The sequence below is a fragment of the Colletotrichum costaricense genome, assembly GCF_030867565.1.
Source record: "Colletotrichum costaricense strain IMI 309622 chromosome Unknown Scaffold_11.1, whole genome shotgun sequence".
NCBI classification, from domain to species: domain Eukaryota; kingdom Fungi; phylum Ascomycota; class Sordariomycetes; order Glomerellales; family Glomerellaceae; genus Colletotrichum; species Colletotrichum costaricense.
In genome coordinates this window covers 392,044-416,107 of record NW_026848240.1, presented here as the reverse complement: position 1 = coordinate 416,107, position 24,064 = coordinate 392,044, and the positions used below count along the sequence as shown (strand labels likewise).

At 32.8% G+C, this 24,064-nt stretch overlaps 4 protein-coding genes across 4 annotated transcripts; 1 reads left to right on the top strand and 3 right to left on the bottom strand.

Annotated features, from left to right (window-relative positions):
* Positions 1-3,738: 3,738 nt before the first annotated feature.
* CCOS01_10497 (uncharacterized protein) lies at positions 3,739-5,213 on the top strand (the record flags this gene model as incomplete). Its single annotated transcript, XM_060458652.1, has 5 exons — positions 3,739-3,846; positions 3,905-4,000; positions 4,061-4,097; positions 4,161-4,632; positions 4,703-5,213. 5 exons carry the CDS (start codon positions 3,739-3,741, stop codon positions 5,211-5,213), a joined length of 1,224 nt encoding a protein of 407 aa, XP_060310454.1.
* Positions 5,214-5,826: 613 nt separating this feature from the next.
* On the bottom strand, positions 5,827-6,899 carry CCOS01_10496 (uncharacterized protein; the record flags this gene model as incomplete). The annotated part of the gene is made up of 4 exons (XM_060458651.1): positions 5,827-5,978; positions 6,136-6,226; positions 6,335-6,546; positions 6,623-6,899. The coding sequence occupies 4 exons, from the start codon at positions 6,897-6,899 to the stop codon at positions 5,827-5,829; spliced, it is 732 nt and encodes a 243-aa protein (XP_060310453.1).
* A 1,624-nt stretch (positions 6,900-8,523) lies between these two features.
* CCOS01_10495 (uncharacterized protein) lies at positions 8,524-9,514 on the bottom strand (the record flags this gene model as incomplete). Its single annotated transcript, XM_060458650.1, has 4 exons — positions 8,524-8,679; positions 8,758-9,145; positions 9,198-9,284; positions 9,348-9,514. 4 exons carry the CDS (start codon positions 9,512-9,514, stop codon positions 8,524-8,526), a joined length of 798 nt encoding a protein of 265 aa, XP_060310452.1.
* Positions 9,515-23,541: 14,027 nt separating this feature from the next.
* CCOS01_10494 (uncharacterized protein) lies at positions 23,542-23,655 on the bottom strand (the record flags this gene model as incomplete). The annotated part of the gene is made up of 1 exon (XM_060458649.1): positions 23,542-23,655. A coding segment is annotated over one exon (114 nt), but the record flags the coding sequence as incomplete, so codon positions are not given.
* Positions 23,656-24,064: the final 409 nt, after the last annotated feature.

Genomic DNA, 24,064 nt, shown 5'->3' with positions numbered 1-24,064 from the left:
CGAAGTGGGACTGAGGAACAAGGACCTCGACATGGATAGCTCTGGAATCTTGTTGTGCCAGAACCCTACGGGAGCAATCTCCCTTAGCAATCGTGGTGACTGTTGACGGAAACGGAACCCCGAACATGAAATCAAACATTAGACAAACCGTTGAGGGTGCCACTGATTCGACGTTGATATCGAGCCTTTGACGCAATTGACTTTTGATCCAGAATCAAACGCTCAGTGGACCAATATGACCTCGCTCGCCGCCACCTTTGTTTCGGCGAGGCAGGCTCTTAGTTCCGGTGCCCGTACCGTCTCCGGGTCGGGATTATGAAGCAGGAAACCTAGTGGGATTACCATCGAGAATTCTCCCAAAGAACGCGTATGGACCCTCCTACAAGTATTGGCAATAGGAGAAAGTAGAACGTCTGCCTGCCGCTCTTGTCTAAGTGCAGGATTGGCAGCAGCGCCCTTGGCGTCGCGATGCCAGATTGCTGGGCCGCAGCAGGACGAATAATGCCCTGATCCATCCCCGATGCGGTTCTTATGTGAATAAGCCAGCGGTCATGGTAATCAGGCCGCGAACCACAATCCTCGGATGCGATTTCCGCCGACCAAGGAGCCTTAGTACCCTGGAACTTATTCTTTTGAAGGTCTTTCGGCCGGAAGAGTCTCTAGCTCACGTGGGTCCGAACCGACACAGCCGCCGGACTCTCAGCCCCGGCGCCACGAACATGAGCCAGACCTCATTCTGGCCGGAAGGTCGATAACGCTTTGGCCAATATCGGCCGATGCCCCACTCCATCGGATTCACAAATCGGGCAAAGGAGAGTAGACTATAATGCCATAGTCTCTGGTGAGGCTGGCTTGTGGTGCTGTCAGGATAGCCTGATGACCTGAACGTCGCGTGGCAGTCGGAGTCCGTGAGGCAAAGACATCTGGGTGGTGGCTTGCTGTTGACATGTGCATTCGTTGTTGTGAGAGACATCATGAAACGAGACAATATGCTGGCAACAGCCGGATGCGGCTTTGATTCTGAGCCCAAGGACTCGATGAATAGTGAAGACAGTAATTATCGTTATTAAATAGGCTATTACTGGCTTCAATGTTCATCAGTTGTGTTGAAGGCATCCCGTCGGCATGGCTTTATGCACCATTCCATCCACACAAACGTGATCTTCTGTGCTTGAAACATTTGAGATGTTTCGACTCCATTAACGAGAATCTGAAGGTTATGAGGCGCTTCTTAGGGATGATTTCGGTGGCTTTTGCCTGTCATATGGAGTGCCGGCGCCAGGACATCACGCTCGCAGAGGCAGGAAGAGGCACCGGCCAAGGCTGAGCTACGCCAACATGATCGATCATCGAAGTCTAACCATAAACTCATTCGATGTATTGGTGAACCCAGTTCGACTCATGCGTCTTCTTGTAAACAATTCACGGGGCGCTTCCCGATGCCAGACCGCTCTCAGAGGAGGTCTATGCTGCCTCCCGACGCGAGATAATCTCGATTTCTCAAAGAAGATGTGGCTGAAACCCTGCCCAAAATGGACTCACTGTCAGACGAGTTAAACTGCATCTGACTCGGAGGAATTCCAGATTGTTGGAATCGAACCAGCTCTCTAGGTATATCGCTAAAGTTATCGCTGGACCCAAGTCAACGGTGCCGGAGGACTACGGTGGCTTGCGCAGAGGCCATGCGGAAGCGAGCTGGCTGAATTGAAGCGGCATGCTTAGCTAGAACTGGCATCTTCTCCGTGGCAGAGGTCAGAATTAGTAGATGTAGATTGAGTTGCCATGAGTTTTCTTTGCTATGAGCAGCCGGTGATTGTTTCATGCAATAGTAGTTGACCAAGTGAGAGCCGACTTACCATGAGTGGGAAATCAATCGTGACAACGCCCAAACTTTTGATACGACGCTTAATTATCGATAATCCCCAGGCCAAGTTCGCCAGCTCAGTGCCAGCGTTGCACAGCTTGCTTATTCCGGTGGCCAAAGCTCTCTGGTCTGGCTAGATCTACCAATGGGTGTCGATCATCCCGCGGCCCCTCAGCATGTCTCACCAAGGGAGTCTTGTCCATCGACGTAGCAAAAGCCTTCTAGGACCATTTGGGCCGGCAGTAAAAGAAAAAGGCAAGTCCGGGAAGCCGGTAGGTAGGTAATAAAGAAACATGGTCCGGATGCGATTGAAGAGTAAGCACAGAGACAATCGTCACTGATCCAGCGATCTCCACTCAAGCTAGCCGTAGATCCTGAACGGAGGGCTCTTAGAAAGACCCCGGACTGCCTTGGCCCCAGACGGTCCGACGCCGCGGCTGTCCGAGCGAACCCTCCAGGCTCGACTTGCCCGATGCTGATACGCCAATTCCCCTCGTTTGGACGTGGTGGTCCTGCAGGGGAGCGGATGCAACGAACAAGACTGGTGTCTTGTGTGTGTTGTTCGTCCCTTCATCTGTTTCCCACCCCTCAAAAAATGGCAGAAATCCAAGAAAGGAAGGCCAGTCGGTAGGCGAAGTCCCCGACAAGTTGCGCCTCTGCGATGAAAGACGGGACGATGGCTGTTCATGTTGCATTTGCCTTCCAGGAAGGGCCAAGGAGTCCGTCCGCACAACCCCTTTGTGATTTATGATGATGTGATGAGTGTTTGCTTGTCACTTTATCGTCTAAGCGAAGAAATACGACTGTGAAAGGAGATGTGGAAGAAATGGGAATGGGGCAAAAACGCACGACATTTCAAACATGTCCAAGTCTATCTGCATGCTGCACGCTCGGGGCCACTCCAATAAAAACGTCTAACGCTGCAGAAGGAATAGAGAAGCAACGGTGAGCGGCATGGAAGAAAAAAGAAGAGAGGGCGCAGAAGCAAACACCAAGACATTTCCACTGTGAGCAGCAATTTTGGGTTGGCCGAAAATTACGTATGTTTGCCATTTATTTTTAATTATCCAGGGCGTTTCTTATTGACCTGTTCGCACTTTGATCGGCTGATCGGCTTGTGGAGTCTCTCTCATCTGGGTGGGAAAGTTGGGGAACTGAATCGAGTCTCCATTCCAAGGGTGAGATTTGCGAGGAGCAAGAACTAGAGAGTAAGAGAGAGGGATTCGACGGGGACGAGACCACCTCAGCTCGTACCATGTAAACCTGCATGTACTTACGCAGTCCACTGAACAAAACTTAACATAGAGTGAGTGGCAAGGAAGCCTCGAACCTTGAGGCCTTCGTCCCAATGCCAGCCATGAGCGATCTTGACCGTCTTTGTCCACGCAAAACGCCAGTGCTATCTGCATCAGGTGAAACAAGTTCGCCAGCAACAAAAAGGCACTTGGTTAGCCGTGTCCCCGAACCCGTTTCCGGAATGCACATACCACGTGTGCAGGGGCCCTGGAGCTGACGGCTTTCTCGAGGTACCGCACTGCAGGGTGTTGCGCGCACCACTTTCTGGAGCTACTCAAACACCCCCAGTCAGGTTCATCTCGAGAACGGCTCGACGGAGGGCTTGACTTCGGGAACCATTTATCATTGCTGCCCCTCCCCCCTTCGCTCTTGTCCAACCTTTCCAACCCCTCTAGGTTGTCTCCATTTAATCCCGAATGAGTTGTCTTATTTGACCATCCGCCGACTCTTGCTGGCCAACGGCTGAGAACTGCGATTCGAAATCTACCCGCGAGCTGGACTTCGACCTACGGAATTCGAAGTCTCACCCCCGAGTATGCAAACGGCAACGGCCCCGATCTCGAGAACCCTTGTAGAAAATGGGCGGCTCCATACTTGAATTACTCGGCAAAGCCGACAACCTCAAAGACCCTGTGCCGGTTCTCAACCAACGACCTGCGGTCCTGGCTATGGTCGTTTCCTTTCTGGTACTTGATGCCCATGAACCACATCCAGACAATTCTAGCTTCTGACCATTTACCGTAGCTTGTCGCCTGGATATGCGGTGCCTTTCGACTCTATGTCCGGTTATTTATTGCTCGGTGTCCGGGATGGGATGACTTCTTCGTTGTGCTATCTTTGGTATGTAGCTATCAGGCAACCGTTTCGCATTATTTTCAATGTCTAACATTTTGCCCGCAGCTCACAAGCCTGCTTTTATCTATAGCAACGTGTGTGGGTAAGTGTCTTCATTCTATGGCGCCTACCTACGAAAGAAAGGTCCTCTAACTCTTCAATGCAGCCACGGATTATGGGCTGGGCAAGCACTTTCTATTACTTGGAGTTAACGGCATGCAAAATTTCATCAAAGCCTTTTATGTCTGCAACGGCGCATACCCAATGGCAACAGCCCTCATCAAATTGGCCTTACTGTTTCAATATCTACGAATGTTTGAACGCAACACGAAGTCTCGAATCGTTACCATTATCGTCATTTACATCACCGCACTATGGGGTGTAGCTTACTCCTTCATTGCCTGGATCCCCTGCCTTCCCGTGTCGGCCTTTTGGGACCTTTCATCGACTACGGATACTCGATGGGCATTTGGCTCCCGCGACCCCATTATCTTTGCGAAAAGCTTTGAAAGCCACGTCGGAATGAATGTTGCACTGGACCTGATTGTATTTGCGATACCTATTCCCTTGTTCCTGGAGGCTGGAACTCGGACGAAGTCGCGCTTGGGCCTGCTTGGTCTGTTCACCATGGGTGTTCTGTAAGTTCCATGTCTTAAACTTCCTTTCCATCTCAAAGCGAACACTTCCCGTCTGACTCGATTTCGCTAGCGTGAACGTTCTTGGAATCTTCCGTCTCATCGGCATTTCACACTCGAGAGCGGGCACTTATCCGACCCTCGATCCCAGCTGGTACGGCTGCGTGCCCATCGTTCTCGCTGCGGTTGAGATCAACTTGGCGACGATTTGCGCCTCGTTACCCGTCTTCTGGCCCACCCTACAGAGTAGCATCGGCCACATCTTTATCACAAAAGAGATCGAGATTACATCGGAGATACGCCGTCTCAGCAGTCTCCGTGACGAAGAGGCCACCGCTGAGCTATGCGACTTTCCATCACCACAAAAACCGAGCAAGACGTATGGAGGAGTCGAGGTAAATGAGAGATGGTGTATCAATGAGTCCCCGTTGAGGTCAACAAAAGTTGAGGTCGAATCAAGGGGACTTCACACAAAGCCGAGCGAAATGTCGCTATTTTCCGAAGGGTTCAAGAGGATAGCGGACGACCAGGAGTCACATGATCGTCTCGTCCCGTCCCCATCACGCAGTCGATTGAGACCATGATTAATAAAAGTTCCATTTCACCTTCATGAATTACTTGGCGATGTATCTACATCGGATTGAGCATTCTCTAAGCACATGTTATCTATGAAGTGCGTAATGCAACTTAAGCTTACATTGGAGTGTGATAATGAGTGCCCCATCCCCTCACCCACACATAATCTAGCAGTGGTATGGGATTCAATTGACTCTCGGGAACTCTCCAGACAACATCGCCGCAATATTGCCGTCTTAAGCGACTTGCAATCGCAAGCTAGGACAAATGGGGATGCCTCCGATGTTGATTCAGTAGTGGAACTTTATCCGAGCACATCGACCACCGTGGCTGTCTTTGTCTTTTGTCTGCCAGACCCTAAACCGCAATAGCCCGCGCCTCAACTTGTGCACGGATTCTCCTCCCAGACCAGCGGCGGCTCAACCAAGATTCGACACACTAGGACAGCGGCCGATGTAGCTCATCAGTCTTGGGCGGCTATTGGTCGCTGTACGACGGATTCGTATAATCGGATGCTGCGACTAGAGTGCAGAAGCCGCTGTAACACACTAGACTGAGATGGTATAGTTGATAGCTCAAACAAGTTATACTCGTAGCAAAACGGACCACCGTGGATATCCATCACGTCGCTAATGGGGATACCTGTCCAAAATTAGGGTACTTGAGAAGGTACTGCAACGTGTTGTTCTCGTACGGTACGTCACCGAAGAAGTTGAATGGGTACGCGAACATGGTGTCCGGGCCACCGATAGCGGTTTTGCGCGCGGGCCAGTCTATGACCATCGTTAGCAAGATCGAGCCTACGACTCCTTTTAACGTTTTCTTATGCTGGGGAAAACGGGGCGCCTAGCCGCTTGTCCAAGTGCCTTGGTCTGTTCACAAGTGGCACTGAAACGAAAGTCAAGTTCGTGAGCAGAAAAGGATGCTTACCTCGTCGCTGCCAGTCGTTCCAGATCTTGTCCAGTGCACCGTGGACGAAGTAGAAGAGTGGATCGCCGGGGGAGGAGTACATGTCCGCATTCTGGTCCTGGCCATTAGCTTCCTCAGACCACACAACTTCACAACTAACAAAGTAAAGAACCAAAAAGGGCCGTAAAATGGGAAAGGATCATCGTCTGATCAGACGTACCTTGCCAACAGCACCGCCAATGCCAAGATGTATGCCCGCGTGGAGAGTCAGGCCGTCAAACTCGAAACTGTAGCCCTGAATATGAGAGTTGAATTCGCCATAGGTCGGCGCAGAGAGCGCACGGTCAATGATTTCGTCTCTCAGGGCACTGGCAACGAGGGTGGGACTGAAATCTTGACGCAGGCAATGGGGGTACGATTCAACGGAGGACCCTATTGCCAGGATGTGAAGTCAGCAGATGCCGGGCAGGGGCAGAAGCCTTGTGGTTTGCGGAAATTCACAACGCACCAAGACCTATGGGAACCGTGGGATTTGCAAATGGACCCTCCTGGACGCATCCTCCTCCGCTCCTTCCCGGAATTTCCGCGGGGGTCTTGACTGGGAACTCCTCGTCATCACTGATATCCTCGATATACGGCCCGTTACCCCCGAAACCGTATATGTTGTCGAAGATTGGCGACTTGACGAAGCTTTCCGCAGTATTTTCAAGACTCAAGTCCCAGTAGGGTAGTGTTCCTTGGTAAGAGCATTTGTTCCTCAGCTCAGATTCGAAGAGAAACATCATCTACCGATGCCAGCTGCGATTGACATATTTAGAAAATGATCGAAGTAAGTTTGGAGTTATCTCTTACGGGAGGAAAGAACCCTGTACCAACATCAGTATACTGAAACTACCTGCTGATTTGCCACGCGGATTGGGCTGACTCACATTGAAGTGCAGCTGCTCTGGGGCATAGGTAGATGTGCATTCTCTGGAAGTGATCCCACCGGGTCTTGGCACCATGCTACAGATAATTGCCCTCTGACGGCAGGGACGTCAAGCATTTGATAGCATCAATGCAGCTGGATCTCTATTCCAGTGATAGTTATCGGACCAGAGGGCTCCGATAGCACCCCAGGCTAATCTGATTCGATGGGGCACCAGCGATGATATGATCGCCCGCCAGATCAAGAATGGCCGGAGCGACGGTCGCGAAGAGACGCATGATAATCTAGTAGAGAAGTTCCAGAGCTGAGAGTACTGGCATAGTCCCAGGAAAGAAAAGATTGAACTGGATCTGAGTCTCTACTTTGGGCAGGCGCTGGAGGCAGATCGGTCCACCTTTGAGGGAAACCAACGTATTTCCAAGGTCGGTACGCGCTTGCGGACAAAGTCCATTTTCAGTCTACACGGAGGACAAGAGATGAACAGACTGCATTCCGCGTGCCACGATACGTTCTCGCGGCACAATCAGGCCCTTCTGAACGTGAGACTTTCTACTGGCATCAAGATGCAAGTTGGTTGCGATGCGTCTTCGAATTCAAGACGCCCTGACTCCGGACGTATGCATCATGGGGGACCGCGTATTCTCCGGCTAGGACTCTGCTAGTTAGTGACGGTCGATGGTCCGATCGGACGATGTTGTGGAGGTTACCTCGAGACCCGCTCGTAATGCCTGTTTCCCAACGCTTCCGACCCTTGCGTTTGAGATTATTCTAGGGGCCCTGCTCACCGATCACACTAGTTTTACGCTACCGTCGACTGCCCCTTTCAAGGGTAGAGAGATGAGTTGCGGAAGTTTGAAGAAGATTGGAGAAATGAAGTTCAACTCAAGTAAAGGATGGTGGGGAGGTCAAGACTCCTGATCGTGATTTAGACTTTGATGAATGCTCGACTTAAGTTTGACACAATTAAGGTACCCAGCAGGCCAGCCCTAGCTCATTCACTGTTACCTCAGGATCAGGCCAACGTAGCTTCTTAGCAAGGGTCTGAACATAATGGAAGAGGAGCTTTAGATCCTTTGAGGCTTATCTTGTCTGGTTGTGTGGCGGTGAGAAGTCAGTGATGATACAGATTGCCCAGCTCCAAGTGTCGCTGGCTGACTCATCCGCCCGGGCAACGTCGTGCCCTCTTTGGCTGAAACCGAGTAGGCTTTAATATGTTTCAGATCAGATAAAATGAAATCGAATGAAATGATATCAGATCAATCATCAAGATCATATAGACTAATGATCTTTTCTCGTCAGTCGACAAGAACTACTTTCCACAGAATCGTGAGTCACATAACGTAATGAATCCGCCAAGACTGCAATGCCGAACAAGATTGTTAGGATCAGTGAGTGCGATGAGGTAACCAGGGAAAGCTGTAGAACGAGGGCTATCAATAAAATCGACGATGTGACGCGCTACCTCACAAAATTAGCGGCCTCTAAATTTCCGGCATTTGATATTGCTCTTGCGTGACCTGGACTATCAGATCTGCCATCATCAGTTCAATGGCAAGTTTGACACTATAGACTATCGGGTGGATACAAGTGTAAATAAAGGAATTCGGTAGAACAAGCACAACGACAAGCAGGGCGATCTTTGTACGACGAATCAGCGATGCTCTTAAGGCAGTTCTCGGAAACGACTTGAATGAAGGAAATACGCTGCGACCTACATCCATAGACAGCGAAAGTATTATAGCAGCGATGTTGAGATTGAACAACAATCGATATTTTGTCAGACCGTTGGCGATCAGTTCATGATGGACCTTCCATATGAACGCCAAGTTGAGTAAGAGATCAGTTAGCAGACCAAAGGCCTTGTCGATAGGGGCGTAGAATTTTTGGATATGTGGACCCAGCGTAGGGTAGGTCGCTTGTATCAGAAATATCATGCAGATGACAGTAGCGTTCATTATGCCAATAATCACAAGCAATACGCATTTCATGATCCTAACTTTCTTCTTATCTGTCATGATAAGTCCTAGTCGGTTCGCAATGATTTGAGGTGTAAGCTGCGTTTGAAACACCCAGAGCAAGATATCCGCAGCGCTAAACCCGGGGCTGTTTTCGTTAACAAACGATTAAAAAGTAGGTTACAGGAGTTTAGGCGTACATTACCGACCTTTTTAGAATGTGTCCAACAATGAAGAGCCAGTCGATAATCGCTTGAGTGGGGCTAGCAAGAAGTAAAATCCAGATCCTATTGAGTGTTATTTTCTGGAGATTTAGTGATGCTGCTCATACGCAGGAAGGCTTGACTGACATCCAGCTGTAAAGATTGGTAAACGACTTGGTTTTTGAGTAAATGTGCGAAGTCTGTTTCAACACCTTTCCAAAATTGAGCATCGTCAAGCCTATGACGATACCGAGTAAGATGCTGGTGGTGGTCTCGAGGTAGCAGTCCCCCGTTGAGGAGACTTGTGCAGCCATGGAGGGTGGGAAAAGATGGGCGTTTGTTTTCCCGAGCTCCTGGGGAATCAGCGGATCAGTGGTTCAATCTCACGGCTTGGACATCAAAACGTGAGCGACGTAGCCTCGTGTGTACGACGTCTCCATCTTTATCTATCTCACGGCAGAGCATCACGCAATCAAACCTTTGTACGATTTACCAGCCGTGGAATAGCTCAGGCCAGATGCCAAGCCCCTTGACTGCTGCCCCATGGTTGGCAGTCGATATGGGCTAGGCCAAGCCCCCAGTACATGCTTCACAGTTCGCCGTGGTTGCAGGCACAAAAGTAGACCGCCAATAAACGCTTGGCAAGAGGGTGTTGTGAAGGGCGGTAAAGAAGGGCGGTATGAAGGGGTGGTTAAGGAATCCAAAGGTGCGACGCCCAGGTGCATTGCTCATCAAGGGATAACATGCCTTGCCAGATGGCATTGCCGAGTGGCCCGAATGCCGGGTAGCGGCAGCCCTGCGAGTCCAGACATGGTTCTATCCCTCAGAACTAGGTAGGGCAGACACCAGTTGGATGTCAGATGCACTCCTGCTTTTAAGAAGTAGCGGGCGCGCCTCGATTGATTTGACTTCGACTCGGCATAAACAGTGTTAAGTACACCTACCGTAAAAACTCACGCCGTTCGAACTTGCGTTAGCCCGTACTAACCTTACTAGCAGTTTAATAGAACCGTAATACTACCTAATTTAAATAAATACGGCCGCTACGTAATTTTAGCATAAGCTAATATCTTAAGTAATTAGGTTAATAAGAGCTTATTATTAAAGCTAAACTTATAATTAATCTAATTTAATAATTATTTTAATAAACTTAACGGATTTAGGCTTTTTATATTAAATTAGTAAAAATAAGTAAAAAGGTTAATTAGAAGACGTATATAAGTAGCCCCTAGTTTTTAATAGCCTAATTACTAAGTAGTTAGACTATTAAGTTAATATACTACTTATTAATATTATTACGGACGTCCTTTATTATAAAAATATATTCTAGCCCGTTATTTTAAATAGTATAATTTAAAATCTCTTTTTATAGTATTTTTTATTTAATATAAGCTTTTATATTATATAATTTTTATTTAGTATAATTAATAGCCTTAGTTAATACGTTTTTAATCCGGATCTTATTAACTTAGCTATTATTAAGCTAAATAAATATTCTATATTATAAAAAGGCCTAGTTAATTATTAAGCCCTTCTTATTAACTAATTATATAGCTACTATAATAACTATTTAAGTAATTATTATCTTTTTTATATTAATCTCTTACTTAAGTTCTTTTTACTAACTAACTACTTTTTTTTTTTATTAAGTATATAAGCGTTAGTTATTTTTAAAACTACTATTTAAAGGGCTTATTAATTATAGTATTAAGAAGTTAAAAAAGGGAAGTAGTCCTTAATAAAATAAAATAGGGCGTAATATTATATTAACGTAATTATATAAAGATAAAATCTATTTTATAAAAAGTAATAACGTTTATAATTAAAAAGTACTCGTTACCCTTAGTTAGCGTTATTAATTCCTTTTTAATTTATTATTTAAATAAGTACTTATTATTATAAGTAGTTTTATTATACTTAATTATTATTCCTTTAGTATATAATTAGCCCTCTTTTTTTTATAATTAACCTTTTTTTTTATAAACTTATTATAAAAAATAATCTTTAATTTAATTTACTATATATTATTAATAAATATATAGAGTATAAGTATAGCTTACTACTTACTCTAGCCGTTATAATTACTTTTATTAACTACGGTTTTAGCCTTAATATTATTATATATATAGCCGTCGAAGTACTTAAATAGAACTAGGGTCTTATTAAAGTTAAGAATCTACGAGTTAAGAAATTAATAGGTTAGATTTTTAAATAAATCTCTGAGGTTTAACCGCTTTATTTTAACTAGGCTTATTTAGTTAACTTATTAAATAAAAAAAAAGAAGCTATTAATAATTTTATAATATTTTATAAATAGTTTTAATACTTACTTAGTAAGTTAACATTAAGTAATCCTTATATAATTTTAAAAGCTACGGAACTAACTAAAAAGAAATATATATATATATATTTATTATTTAGATTTTATTAAGTAAAAATCCGTTTAGCGTTTTTTTTAAACTAATTAATAATAATAAGCTTTTTTTTATTATATTATTAATAAAAAGAGGTATAAAGAGCTATTTCGAGCTTAGGCTATTATAAGTAGTAAGTATAATTAGAGGATTAATTAATAATAGAATTGCGGTTTTAATACTAAGTAATAACTATCTTTTAAGGGATTTTAAACTAATTTACGGCTTCTTAATATATAAAACGTTTATAAATTCTTAAGAGCTCGGTTTTATTTTAATATAGCCTTAGTAAGTTAATTACTTTTTTATTAAGCTTTTTTATATAGTAATATTTTATAAATATTAAAAAGTCGATTTTAGTTTAGTAAGTATAATAATAATAGTAGTGCTTAACTAAGCTATTTTATAATATATATTTCCGGTTTTTAATAAGAATAAGAGCTAGCCTATAATACTTAGTTACTAAAGGTATAATTAGCTCTAGCTCTTTTATAATATTCGAGCTCTTTTTAATAAGGGCCCGTTATAAAAGTATTATAAAGTCTATATATTACGGCTAACTAGTTATAATAAGTATATTAATAAAAGTTAAGGCTACGAGTAGTAAATAAATAATATCGTAATTATAAATAGTTTCTTTAAAGCTATGTTTATAAGTTATAAAATAAGTAAGGCTTTAATAATTAATTATAATCTTATTAAAAAAGGTTTTTAATAAAAATAGCTAAAAGTAATTATAAGATCTAATACTAAGTTAATTATTAAAAAAGCTATAAAAAGTCTATTTTTAAGCTTAGCTTAAGTTTATATTATATATAAATCTCGTTTATAAATATATCCTTTATAATATTTTTATTTATTATTATTTAACTATTTATTAAATAGTCGTTTATTTTATTTATTTATAATCGTCCGTTTTATTTATTTACGGGCGTCCGTTTTTTATTTTATTATATAATCGTAGTTACGTAATTTATTTATAATTTTTTTATCTTAAGAAAAGTTATTTTAAATCCGTACTTTTATATATATAATATAATAGTTACTATAGGTCCCGTAGGGCGGGACCCTAGTTTTATTATACGTATTAAGTCGTAATATTAGCTCTTTTTTTTAAAAGTTTAGTTCTCTAAGCTTATAAATAAGTTATTTATTCCTAGGTTAGGGAATCGTTAAGTATTTTTTTTTTTAAAATATACTAATACGATATTAAGTTAAATTAAAAAATCGAAATTCTTAATAGCTACGTCTCGTTATAAATTATTACGTATTATTCGTTTTTTTAATAAAGGTATAGAAATAATACCTTATTTAAATTATTATTTATAAGGGGTCTATTATTTAGTTCTTTTTAATTCCGAGGTTTATAAAATATACTATTATTTAGGTATTTTATATAATACGTTTATTAATACTATTTATATTTATAAATATTACGTTTTTATTTACTAAGTTTTAATTAATTAGGTATAGTTAATTAGTTAATAATAGAGTTTAATTATATAATAGATTCAGAATATAACTAATAATAGGACGCCGATAACTTAATAACTAATATACAGATCGTATTATAAAAAAACTTTTTAAAAAGTAGAGCTTATATAAAGGACTTTATAAGTTTTAATCTTATAATATACTTATATTTATATTATAGCCTCGCTAGTTAAGTACTTATAACTTAATTTTTTATAATTTTAAAGTTTTTATTTTTATAGAATAATTAGTATAAATAATAATAAATTATAAAAATAAACGGAACGTTAATAAAATAATACTTAGTTATTAATAAAGAGCCGTTAGTATTAACGAGCTATAGCTATTTAGAATTAACTATTTAACTCTATTTTATTTAAAAAAAAACGAGCTTATTATAGGGTAAATCCTATTTAAATACTAGCGTTTATAAAAAAGCTAAATAAAAAAAATAATTAGAGTAGATTATTTTTATAGGTTAGTTACCTCGTTAATACCCCGAGGACTCTATTTATTATAAACGGGGCGTTTATTAATAACTAATTACTAAATATATAAAATTTAAGTATATATAAAGGTATAAGTAGTACTAAAATAGCTAGTTTAGTAAACTTTATAAGCTTAATAATAACTTATTTTTATAAAATAATAGAGATAATAGTTAAAAACTAAAACTAAAAATAGCGTTAATACGAGGAACTTATTTAATAGCTTATTAAGTAATTAGTAATACGTCTAGGTTAATAAGAATATAAAAAACCTTTTTTTTATAACTATAAACTAATTAAAAAAGAGTTTATAAGTACCTAAGTAATAAACTAAATTATTATTATAAAAATAAGTAATAATCTTTATATAAAAAGTATTATCAAATAGTATATTAAATAAGCCCTATTTAAAATATCCCTATTATTATAAATATAATAATATAATTATAAAAAGAGCTTTTAAAATCCCCTTTCTTAGGGTAACTTCTTAGCGTTCGTTTATTAATAATATATAGACCCTAAAATATAAAAATAGGAATATTATAAAGAGCTAAGAATAAAGAGGCTAAAAAAGGGTTAGACCCCTACTTAGTTCCTTACTAAATAGTTAATAATTTATTATAACCTAAGTATAAAAAATATAAAAAACTTAAAAATAGAAGTATATTAGTTCTTTTTTAAATTACTATTTTAGTTATAAAACGACCTAATTTATTATAAAGTTTTAATTAAAAAAGTACGTAATATAACTTACGAAACTAATAAATTATAATTATTAAATTAGTAAAAGGGTAATAACTAGTTATAAAAAGATAGTAAAAAGAGGCTATATTTATTATTAAAATAACCGCGTTAAATATTCCCTTTTTATAAAAAAGAAAATAAAAAGAGCTCTAAAGGGCTAAGCTTTAAAAACTTATTAAAAATAATATTATAAAAGCCGTATAATAAAAGTACTCGCGCTAAGCTATTATAAAAGTATTATAATAATAATATTAAATACTTTATATATAATAAAATAGGCTATATATTTAGTAAATATTAAAAAAATAAGTTAAGAAGTAGGGGCGATAATAAGCTAACGTATTTCTAATTAAAACTAACGTTAATAACTATTTAACAGGTTATTACTAAGCTAAGAGTTATAGAGATTAACTTATTAAAAAATAAATAAATATAGGTAATATACTTAATATACCTATACTAAGTATTAAAAGGGTATTAATAAGAATAATTATAAAGGGTAGGGTAATAGTTTTATAAAGGGTTATTAAAAGGTTAATAAAAATTAATATAAATATATACTCCGAGATAAATATTATTAATACTAAGCTTATAACTTACTTAGGATTAACCCTAGCTATTACTATAGCCCCTTTATTAAAGGACTTCTAAAATAAAACCGTAAGTTAAAAAAAGGCCTATTAATTAATACTCTTCTTTATTAATTACTATAAGTAACTAAAGAAAATTTAGTAACTATTTACTATAGTTAATAAAAATAAAAAAATAATAAACTTTTTACTATTATAATTATTAATAAGCTAAGAGAGTATTTATATTAATATTATAATAAATATATAGTTATACGAGCCTATTTTTATTACTAAACTAAAAGTAATAGCTCGTAATATTATTAAAAATCGTAAAAAAGCTTACGTATTATATATTGCTATTATAAGAAGTATCGTAGGGATAATAAAGACTAAACTATAAGGGGGTCTATTACTAAAACTTTAATTAAAAATAAAAACGTTTAATAAGTAGTTAGTAAAAAGACCGTAATTATATAGCGGGGTAAAATACTTAATTAACCTAATTTTAAGTACTAAACTACCGTATAGCCCTATTTATTTACTAAATAAAAAATAATTCAATAAGCTTTATATATATATTATTAAAAACCTAATAAATAATCGTATTATACTTTTAGTTAGTAAAGCTAGAGTACCGATCCTCTTTATATTAAAAAAAAAATAGTATACTATACCTCTATATAAACTACTATAGGCTAAATAAAATAATTATAAAAAATTAATATTTACTACTACTTATTAATAAGCTCTTAAATAGGCTTCGTAAAATAAAATAAATTTTAAAAATAAATATTAAAAATACTTATTACTATATTTAGATTAAAAAAAAAACTAATAAAAAATAGCGTTCTAGAGCTAATACGGCTACTTTAAATATACTATTATACCTTTTAAACTAATAAACGCACCCGTAACGTTCTAAGTATATATTTACTAAACGCTCGTTAACTTATTAAATACTTATTATATAATATATATAAATAATTTAATAATCTACTTAATAATAAGGGAGTAGTATATAAAAAATATTAAAAAAGTCCTTTAATATTTATAATTATATAGGCTTTTTACTAAATTATTAAAGTATTCGTTTTATTAAAAGAAGGTTAAATTCCTAAATTATATTATTATACTAAAAAGAATCGAAATTAACCCGTTATAAGTACGAATAATTGCTAACTTAAAAACGCTAGAGTTTATTAGGGATATCTAAATATTCCTAGGGTTCTATAACTTTTATTAAAAGTTTATTACTAAATACTCGGGTATTATTATATTAATAATAGTATTATTAAAAATAAAAAAGAGGTAAATAAAAGATTTTAATAAACTAAAGACGTAAATAAAGCGTTTAATTAGCTAAAAATCGCTTTTACTTTAGTAACTATACTTATATACTAAAACCTATAATATATTATATAAATAAAAACTAACGCTTCGGTTAAAACTATCGTAATAATCTTATCATAATAAGCTAATAAAAAATAATAACCCGTTACTTATTAATTATAAAAGCTCTTAAATATAGAGTAATAATAAGCTATAAGTTAATAAGAACTATTTATTATAATAAAAAAACTAAAGTACTAAGCTTACTACTTCTAGGGCCTTTTATAAAAGTTTATAATCTTAATAAATTACTAAGTACTTAAAAAAGTAATTAGTATACTAACGCGGGACTTTTAAAAAAAGCTTATAAAATAAGTATATAAACTATTAATATTTAACTCTAACTTAAAATACTAGCTAGGGAAAATAAACTTAGTAAATAGTTTATTTAAAAAGCTAGACTATATAAAAAGAGAAGTACTTTATAAAAACGTCCTCTCTATACTAATTTAGAAACTACGTTTTATTAGTAAACTACTACTTAACGTTTAGTAAAAAATAATTAGCTTAAAAAAAAAATATTACTAAAGTATACGTTTAAATAATCGAGGCCTTTTTTTATAATCCTAGCTAGATATTAGCTAGCTTTAAAAATAGGAAATCCTCTCCCCTATATTAATAATATATTATAGGGTATATTAATAAAGTAGTAATAGTTATTATTATAATAACTTAAAATAAAAAAATAAAAGAGTTATTAATAAACGCTTATTAATAGTTTAATAAAGATGAAGAGGAGTCGGATAGAGCTAGGGTTATTATATTAAAATAGTATATTTTATATCTTATTATAAAAGAGCTTATAAAGAATAAAACGGTATTTACTTCCTATTTCTTATTAAAAACTAAGGGGCTTATTAAAAAACTATAAGTTAAAAACGAGTTTTATATATTATAATTACCCCCTAACGGAGCAATCCGCTAGGGCCGTATTATATATTATATATTAAAGAAAACTAAGTATATTACGCTCTATACTTAATTACTAATTAAAACTCCTAACCTTCCCCCGCTTCTAACTATTTAGAGAGCGAGCTATACTTATTTTAATATATATAAAACCTCTTAATACTAGCTTATATAAATAGCTAAATCTTATATTATATACTCTTTTTTATTAAAAGTTAGGGGGCCCTTTATATATTCTTTTATATTTATAATATAGCCCGTATTAAAAAGATTTTTAGTTTTATAAAATATAATTTTTAAGTTAGTATTAATATATTAAATCTTAATATTTATATTAGCTTAGCTATTTATAGCGTTCGTATTATTACTTAGCTAAATTTTATATTATTAAAAAGTACTTTACTAATCCTTAGGTATATTTACGTTAGTTATAATAGTTATAACGTCGAGCTAGTTAAAGAGGGCGCCTAGCCCGAGAGGGGTAGACTTATTAATAAATATTTTTAAATAAGCTTACTAATTACTAACTATATACTAAGAGGTTCTCGTTAAGGTAGTATTTTAACTAGCTAACTTCTTAACTAGTTATTTAACTAGCTATCTAAATAGTAATTTATATATTAATAAGTTTATTTAATAAATTTATTTAGTAAATTTATTTAGTTTAAATAAAGAGTAGTTTTAGGTAATATTAGAAATAATAAAAATAGAAAAAGTCTTTACGAGCTTTAAATAGTAAATATTAGCTTATTTAGCCCTTTTTTTAAAAACCTCTATATTATTATTAAAGTTTAGAACCTCTATAGTTAAAAAAAGCCGCCTCTAATTATTATAGCTAATTATTATAACTAATTATTATAGCCGACCTTTATTATTAACCTTTTTAACTAGCGCTATTATTAAAGAGAGTAGCTTACTTATCTTAAATTATATAGCGGTTTTTATATTAAAATTATTATATTATATTAAGCGCGTACTTAGGGTATATTATATATATTATATAGTTAAAAAGTATACTGTATTATATAATTTCTTTTAAAAGCGTAATCCTATTAAGGTCGATCTTTTGCGCTTATAAAGCCGAAAAAAAAACTACTACATAAGCTTATTAAATATATTTATTAAAATAATATTAAAAAATATATAATATTTTCTTAATTTTCTAGCTTAAATTATAGAAAAATTACTTAATAGTTAGTAACTAAATAGCAAATTTCTTAAAATTAGAAAACGAGTAAAATATTTAAAAAGTTAAGAAAATCGTTATAAAATAAGATAAAAAAAAAAACTTATATTATTTTATTAAATAAGCCGGGTAGCTTACGGAATATAATATATAAGAGCTTATTAAGCATTTTAAAAGCGTAGTAAAAATAATTAAAAAATTTAAATATTATAAAAAAAAGATATATATAAAATAGGATAATAAATATTAAGTTCGTAATAAAAGGTTATTAAAAATAAGCTAATTAATAATACTCTATAAAACCCTTTTTATTTAGCTTAGTATAACTTTTAGAAAAAAAAATATAATATTATAACCCTTAGTAATACGTTACTAAGGGATTATTAAAATCTAGTTATATAAGGGGAGTAACTTACGTAATACTAATAATAATAGTAGTAGCTCTAGTATATATTTTTAAAGTATAATAGTTAGTAATAGTACTACGCTTAGTAAATAAAAAGCGGGGAGGCTTTATATATATACTAAGCTAATTATTTAAAATAAGGCTATTAACCTTATTAATATTATAATAAGTAAGAAAAAAGCGGTCGAAGTTATATAGGTTATTATATATAATAATAATAGCAGTTCGTAAAGCGTTTATTACTTAGTTATTACTAAGAGCTATAATAAGAAGTATAATAAAAGCTATAATAAAAAGTATAATAAGAGCTATAATAAGAAGTACGATAAGAGCTATAATAAAAAGTATAATAAGAGCTATAATAAGAGGTATAATAAGAGGTAAAGTAGGGGGTATAATATTATTATTATTATTAATAAGTTAATAACGGGGGACGTTATTTAAAATAATATTTTCGTTCTCTAAGTTAAGCTAAAGGACCTAAGTAATATTAATATTTATAAAGAACTTATTCCCCCCAATAGAGCAATCTGCTAGGGCCGTACTATATATTACGTATTAAGGAAAACTAGGTATATTGTGCTCTATACTTAATTACTAATTAAAATAGTTAACTAACTCGACCGTTATCTTCTTTTTATTAATTCCTAACCTTCCCCTACTTCTAGCTATTTAGAGGGCGAGCTATACTTATTTTAATATATATAAAACCTCTTAGTATTAGCCCGTATAAATAGCTAGATCTTATATTATATACTCTTTTTTATTAAGGGTTAGGGGGCCCTTTATATATTCCCTTATATTTATAATATAGCCTATATTAAAAGGATTTTTAGTTTTATAAAATATAATTTCTAAGTTAGCGTTAATATACTAAATCTTAACGTCCGTATTAGCTTAGCTATTTATAATATTCGTATTATTACTTAGCCAAATTCCGTATTATTAAAAGGTATTTTACTAATCTTTAGGCATACTTATATTAGTTATAATAACTATAATATTAAGCTAGTTAAAAAGGGCGCTTAGTTTAAGAGGGGTAGATTTATTAATAAGTATTTTTAAAATAGGTTCTCGTCGAGGTAGTATTTTAACTAGCTTATTTCTTAACTAGTTATCTAACTAGCTATCTAAATAGTAGTTTATATATTAATAAGTTTATTTAGTAAATTTATTTAGTAAATTTATTTAGTTTAAATAGAGAGTAGTTTTAGGTAATATTAGAAATAATAAGGATAAAAAGAATCTTTACGAGCTTTAAAAAGTAGTAAATATTAGCCTATTTAGCCTTTTTTTTAAAAACCTCTACGTTATTATTAAAGTTTAGAACCTCTGCGGTTAAGGAAAGCTACCTCTAATTATTACGGCTAACTATTATAACTAACTATTATAGCTAACCTCTATTATTAACCTTTTTAGCCGGCGCCGCTACGTAAGTATATTACTTAGCCTATCGTTAATAAGTAATAAGGTAGCTTACTTATCCTAAATTTTATAGCAATTTTCGTATTAAAATTACTATATTACGTTAAGCACATACTTAGGGTATATTGCGTATATTATATAATTAAAAAGTATACCGTATTATATAATTTCCCTTAAAAGCGTAATCCCGTTAAGGTCGATCTTTTACGCCTATAAAGCTAGAAAAAAACTACTATATAAAGAACTTATTAATATTAAATTATTAACTACGACCTATAGCTTCGACCTTAGTTATAATAATAACTACGTTAAACTATTATAGAGCTTTTACTTAGAACGGGAGGAGTATAATACTAACCTTATTAAAATCTAAAATAATATAATTAAAAACTAAAAAACCTTTATTTATATTAAAAAAAGCGGTATAAGTAAGGGTTAATAAGTTATTAATATTAAAGTAGTAATACTTATTATAATATTAAAAAAGAAAATCTTTTAAATTATTAAAGAGCTTTTTAAAATTATTATTCTTATATTAGGACTTATTAAATTTAAACCTAAAGTCGTCCCGCTCGTTTTTATTACTAAGAATATAGTTAGTAATAAGAATATAGTTAGTAATAAGAATATACTTTTTAATAAAAATCTAAGTCTTAGGATTATAAAAAATAGGGGTAGCGCTATATATAATAATAATATAAATAAGTACCTTATTTACTAAGTACTTAGTAATACGCTTATAAAAAATAAAAAAATTAAAAAACTCTTAAATACGTATAATAATAATGCCCTAAAAAGTCTTTTTATAATACTAAGCTAGAGCGTCGAGGCTATTTCGTAAAGTAGTTACGTAGCTATTATTATAAAAATAAACTAACTAGAAGTAACTAAGGTAAAAAATAATCTTAGCTTAGTTATTAATATTAATAATACTAGTTTAAAAAAAAAAAATCTAAGTTAGTAAAAAGAAATATTTACTAAACGATTATTAATAACTTATTATAATCGAAATTAATAAGTTAAAATATTCGTAATTAGTAATAAGCTCTTAAAAAGTAGCTTACTTAAAGTAAATCTTTTTTTTTATATTACTTATTAATAAGTTAGTAATATAAGTAGTAACTTTTTTTTATATACTAATAATATAATTAAAAATATAAAGAACGTAGCTATACTTATAAGAATTAAGGTTACCCTATACTTTAGTATTATAAAACTCTATAAGGGTATTCTAAGTAAACTAAGTAGCGCTATATAGCTCTTTAAAAACTTAAAAAATATTATTAACTAAATACTTTAGTAATAAATTAGCGAGGACTTAATAACTTATAATAAAATACTTCTTCTTATTAACTTAATAAATAATATACTTAGTAACGTAAGTATTAGTAATATAAACGAGCTCGTTAATATTATAATATATACTAACTAAGTAGCGTATATAAGGAGTATTATTATAAAAATTATAAAAGCCTTTTTTAAGATTATACTCTATATTAAATATATCCTAAATATATAAAATAATAAACATTTTAATAAATACTTAGTAATAATATAGTAAAAAAATTATAATTAAAAAATAATATAAAATTAAAATATTATAAAAAGAAAAGTATAATTATATAAAAAAGAATTCACAGAACGGTTACTAAATAAAAAAAAGAAAAAAATAAATAAATACGTAATTAATAATAAAAAAAAATCTTTTACTTTACTTAATAACTTAGTAATAATAATAACCGCGAGGTTAAGTAGGCCCTTATATATTATAATAATTAAAATACTTTACTACAAATACGTATTATTAACTTAAGAACTAATTAGCGTACTATTACTAAATAATAATAATAAAATATTTAGTAAATAATAAAACAAAAGTAATACCTTATTCTTAAATAAAAAAAGATATTATTAACGCTTTAAAGAATTTATTATAAATAACAACGTTAATAACTTTATTATTAATATTAAAAGAAGATATTACGTAATAATTTTAAGGGTTAAAATTATATAAGGGGGGAGTAATTATAATAAATTCGGGATATAATTAGTAATAAGACGCTAATAACTTAGTAACTAGTATATAGATCGTATTATAAAAGAACTTTTTAAAAAGTAGAGCTTATATAAAAAACTTTATAAGCTTTAGTCTTATAATATATTTATATTTATATTATAGCCTTGCTAATTAAGTACTTATAGCCTAATTTCTTATAAACTATTTTAATTATAAAAAAAAAGCGAAAGAGTTATAGTTTTAAAAAAGAGCTACGGAGTTATAAAAAAAAGGCAAGGCTTATTAATAAGCTTAGGCTAAGTTAAATAAATTATTATTTAAGTTAAAGCGTTTTCGTTTTTAAAAGCGAATAGTATTTAAAAAGAGTCGGATTATATTAAAAGAGTTTTTTAAAGATTTTAAAAATACTTTTTTAGTAGCCCGTAAAGTATAGGCTAATAATATTTTTAAATTTATTAATTAAATTACTATAATAATTAGGAGTTCTAAGTTTAACTTTAATTTTAATACTCCTTAAGAAGTTATTAAGAGTTTTAAAAGTTCGTAACGGGTTCCTATATATTTTTTTTATATCCGTAATTTTTCTATTTAATAAAGTATTTTTTTATATTTTATTTTATAGTTAATAATTTATTTAACTTTATATTCTAATTAGTTTAGTTTAATAATAATATAATTTTTTATATATAAACCTCTTAATATAAGCTTAAGTAATAAGATATAGAAAACGGAATAGTATTATATTATATTTAATAATTTTAATTTATAATTAATTAATAAGACTTTTTTAATAATTTCAAAAGGTCTAAGTTTTTTATAATCTAATTTATTATTTAGTTATTTTATTTTAATATTATAATAAAAGAAATAGGTACTATTCCCCTCTTTTAAAAATAGTTTTCTAATCCTTAATCTATCCGCATTTCTTTTTATATATTATTATATAAATTCGAGGTTTATTAATACTTATTTATAAATCTCTTTAAGTTTATTTATATCTATTATAGTTTTTACGGCTTATAATCCTTATTATACTTCTCTATATATTATTAACTAAAATCCGTAATTAAAATAAAACGGGGATTCTCTTATACTTTTATTAATTATATTATTATATATAAACTAAACTATTAATAGAAATATTATCTAATTATCCTAGTTATAGTTTATATAATAATAGAAATATATTTTAAAAATCTAGTTAATCCTTTTTATTTATCTATTAGTTTACGAATAAAATAATATTAATAATTTATAATTTATACTAAGTTACGAAATTAGTAATTTCTAAAACTTCAAAGTAAATAGCTTATCCCTATTAAAAATAATTTTTTTTTAGTAAACCGTAGTTTAAAAATATAACCTTAATAAATACGTATACTAAGCTTTTTACTATATTAAATTCTTTATAAAGAATAAAATATATAAACTTAGTAAATCGGTTAACTATAACTAAAATACTATTATACTATACTTTAATAAATAGTTTTCTATCCTTTAATAGTTTAATAATAAAGTCCTATATAATTAATTATTATATTTTTATAAGTAATTATAATAGTTATAGCTTATTATAAGGTTTATATAAGCTATTTTTATTTTTTTATAAGTTACATAGTCCTTAATTATTTTTATAATTTTAGTACGTATAGCGGATTTATTATAATACTAGCGAATTCGTTTTTATATTTTAGTAATTCTTTAGTAATTATATACTAATATATTATAAATTTTTATAATAAGCTTAGAAGTTATTTTTTTAGTTAGGCTAGTATTAATTTTTCTAATTATTATAAAAAGCTTCGTAATTAATATAAAGTTATTATCCTTTTTTTATTTAA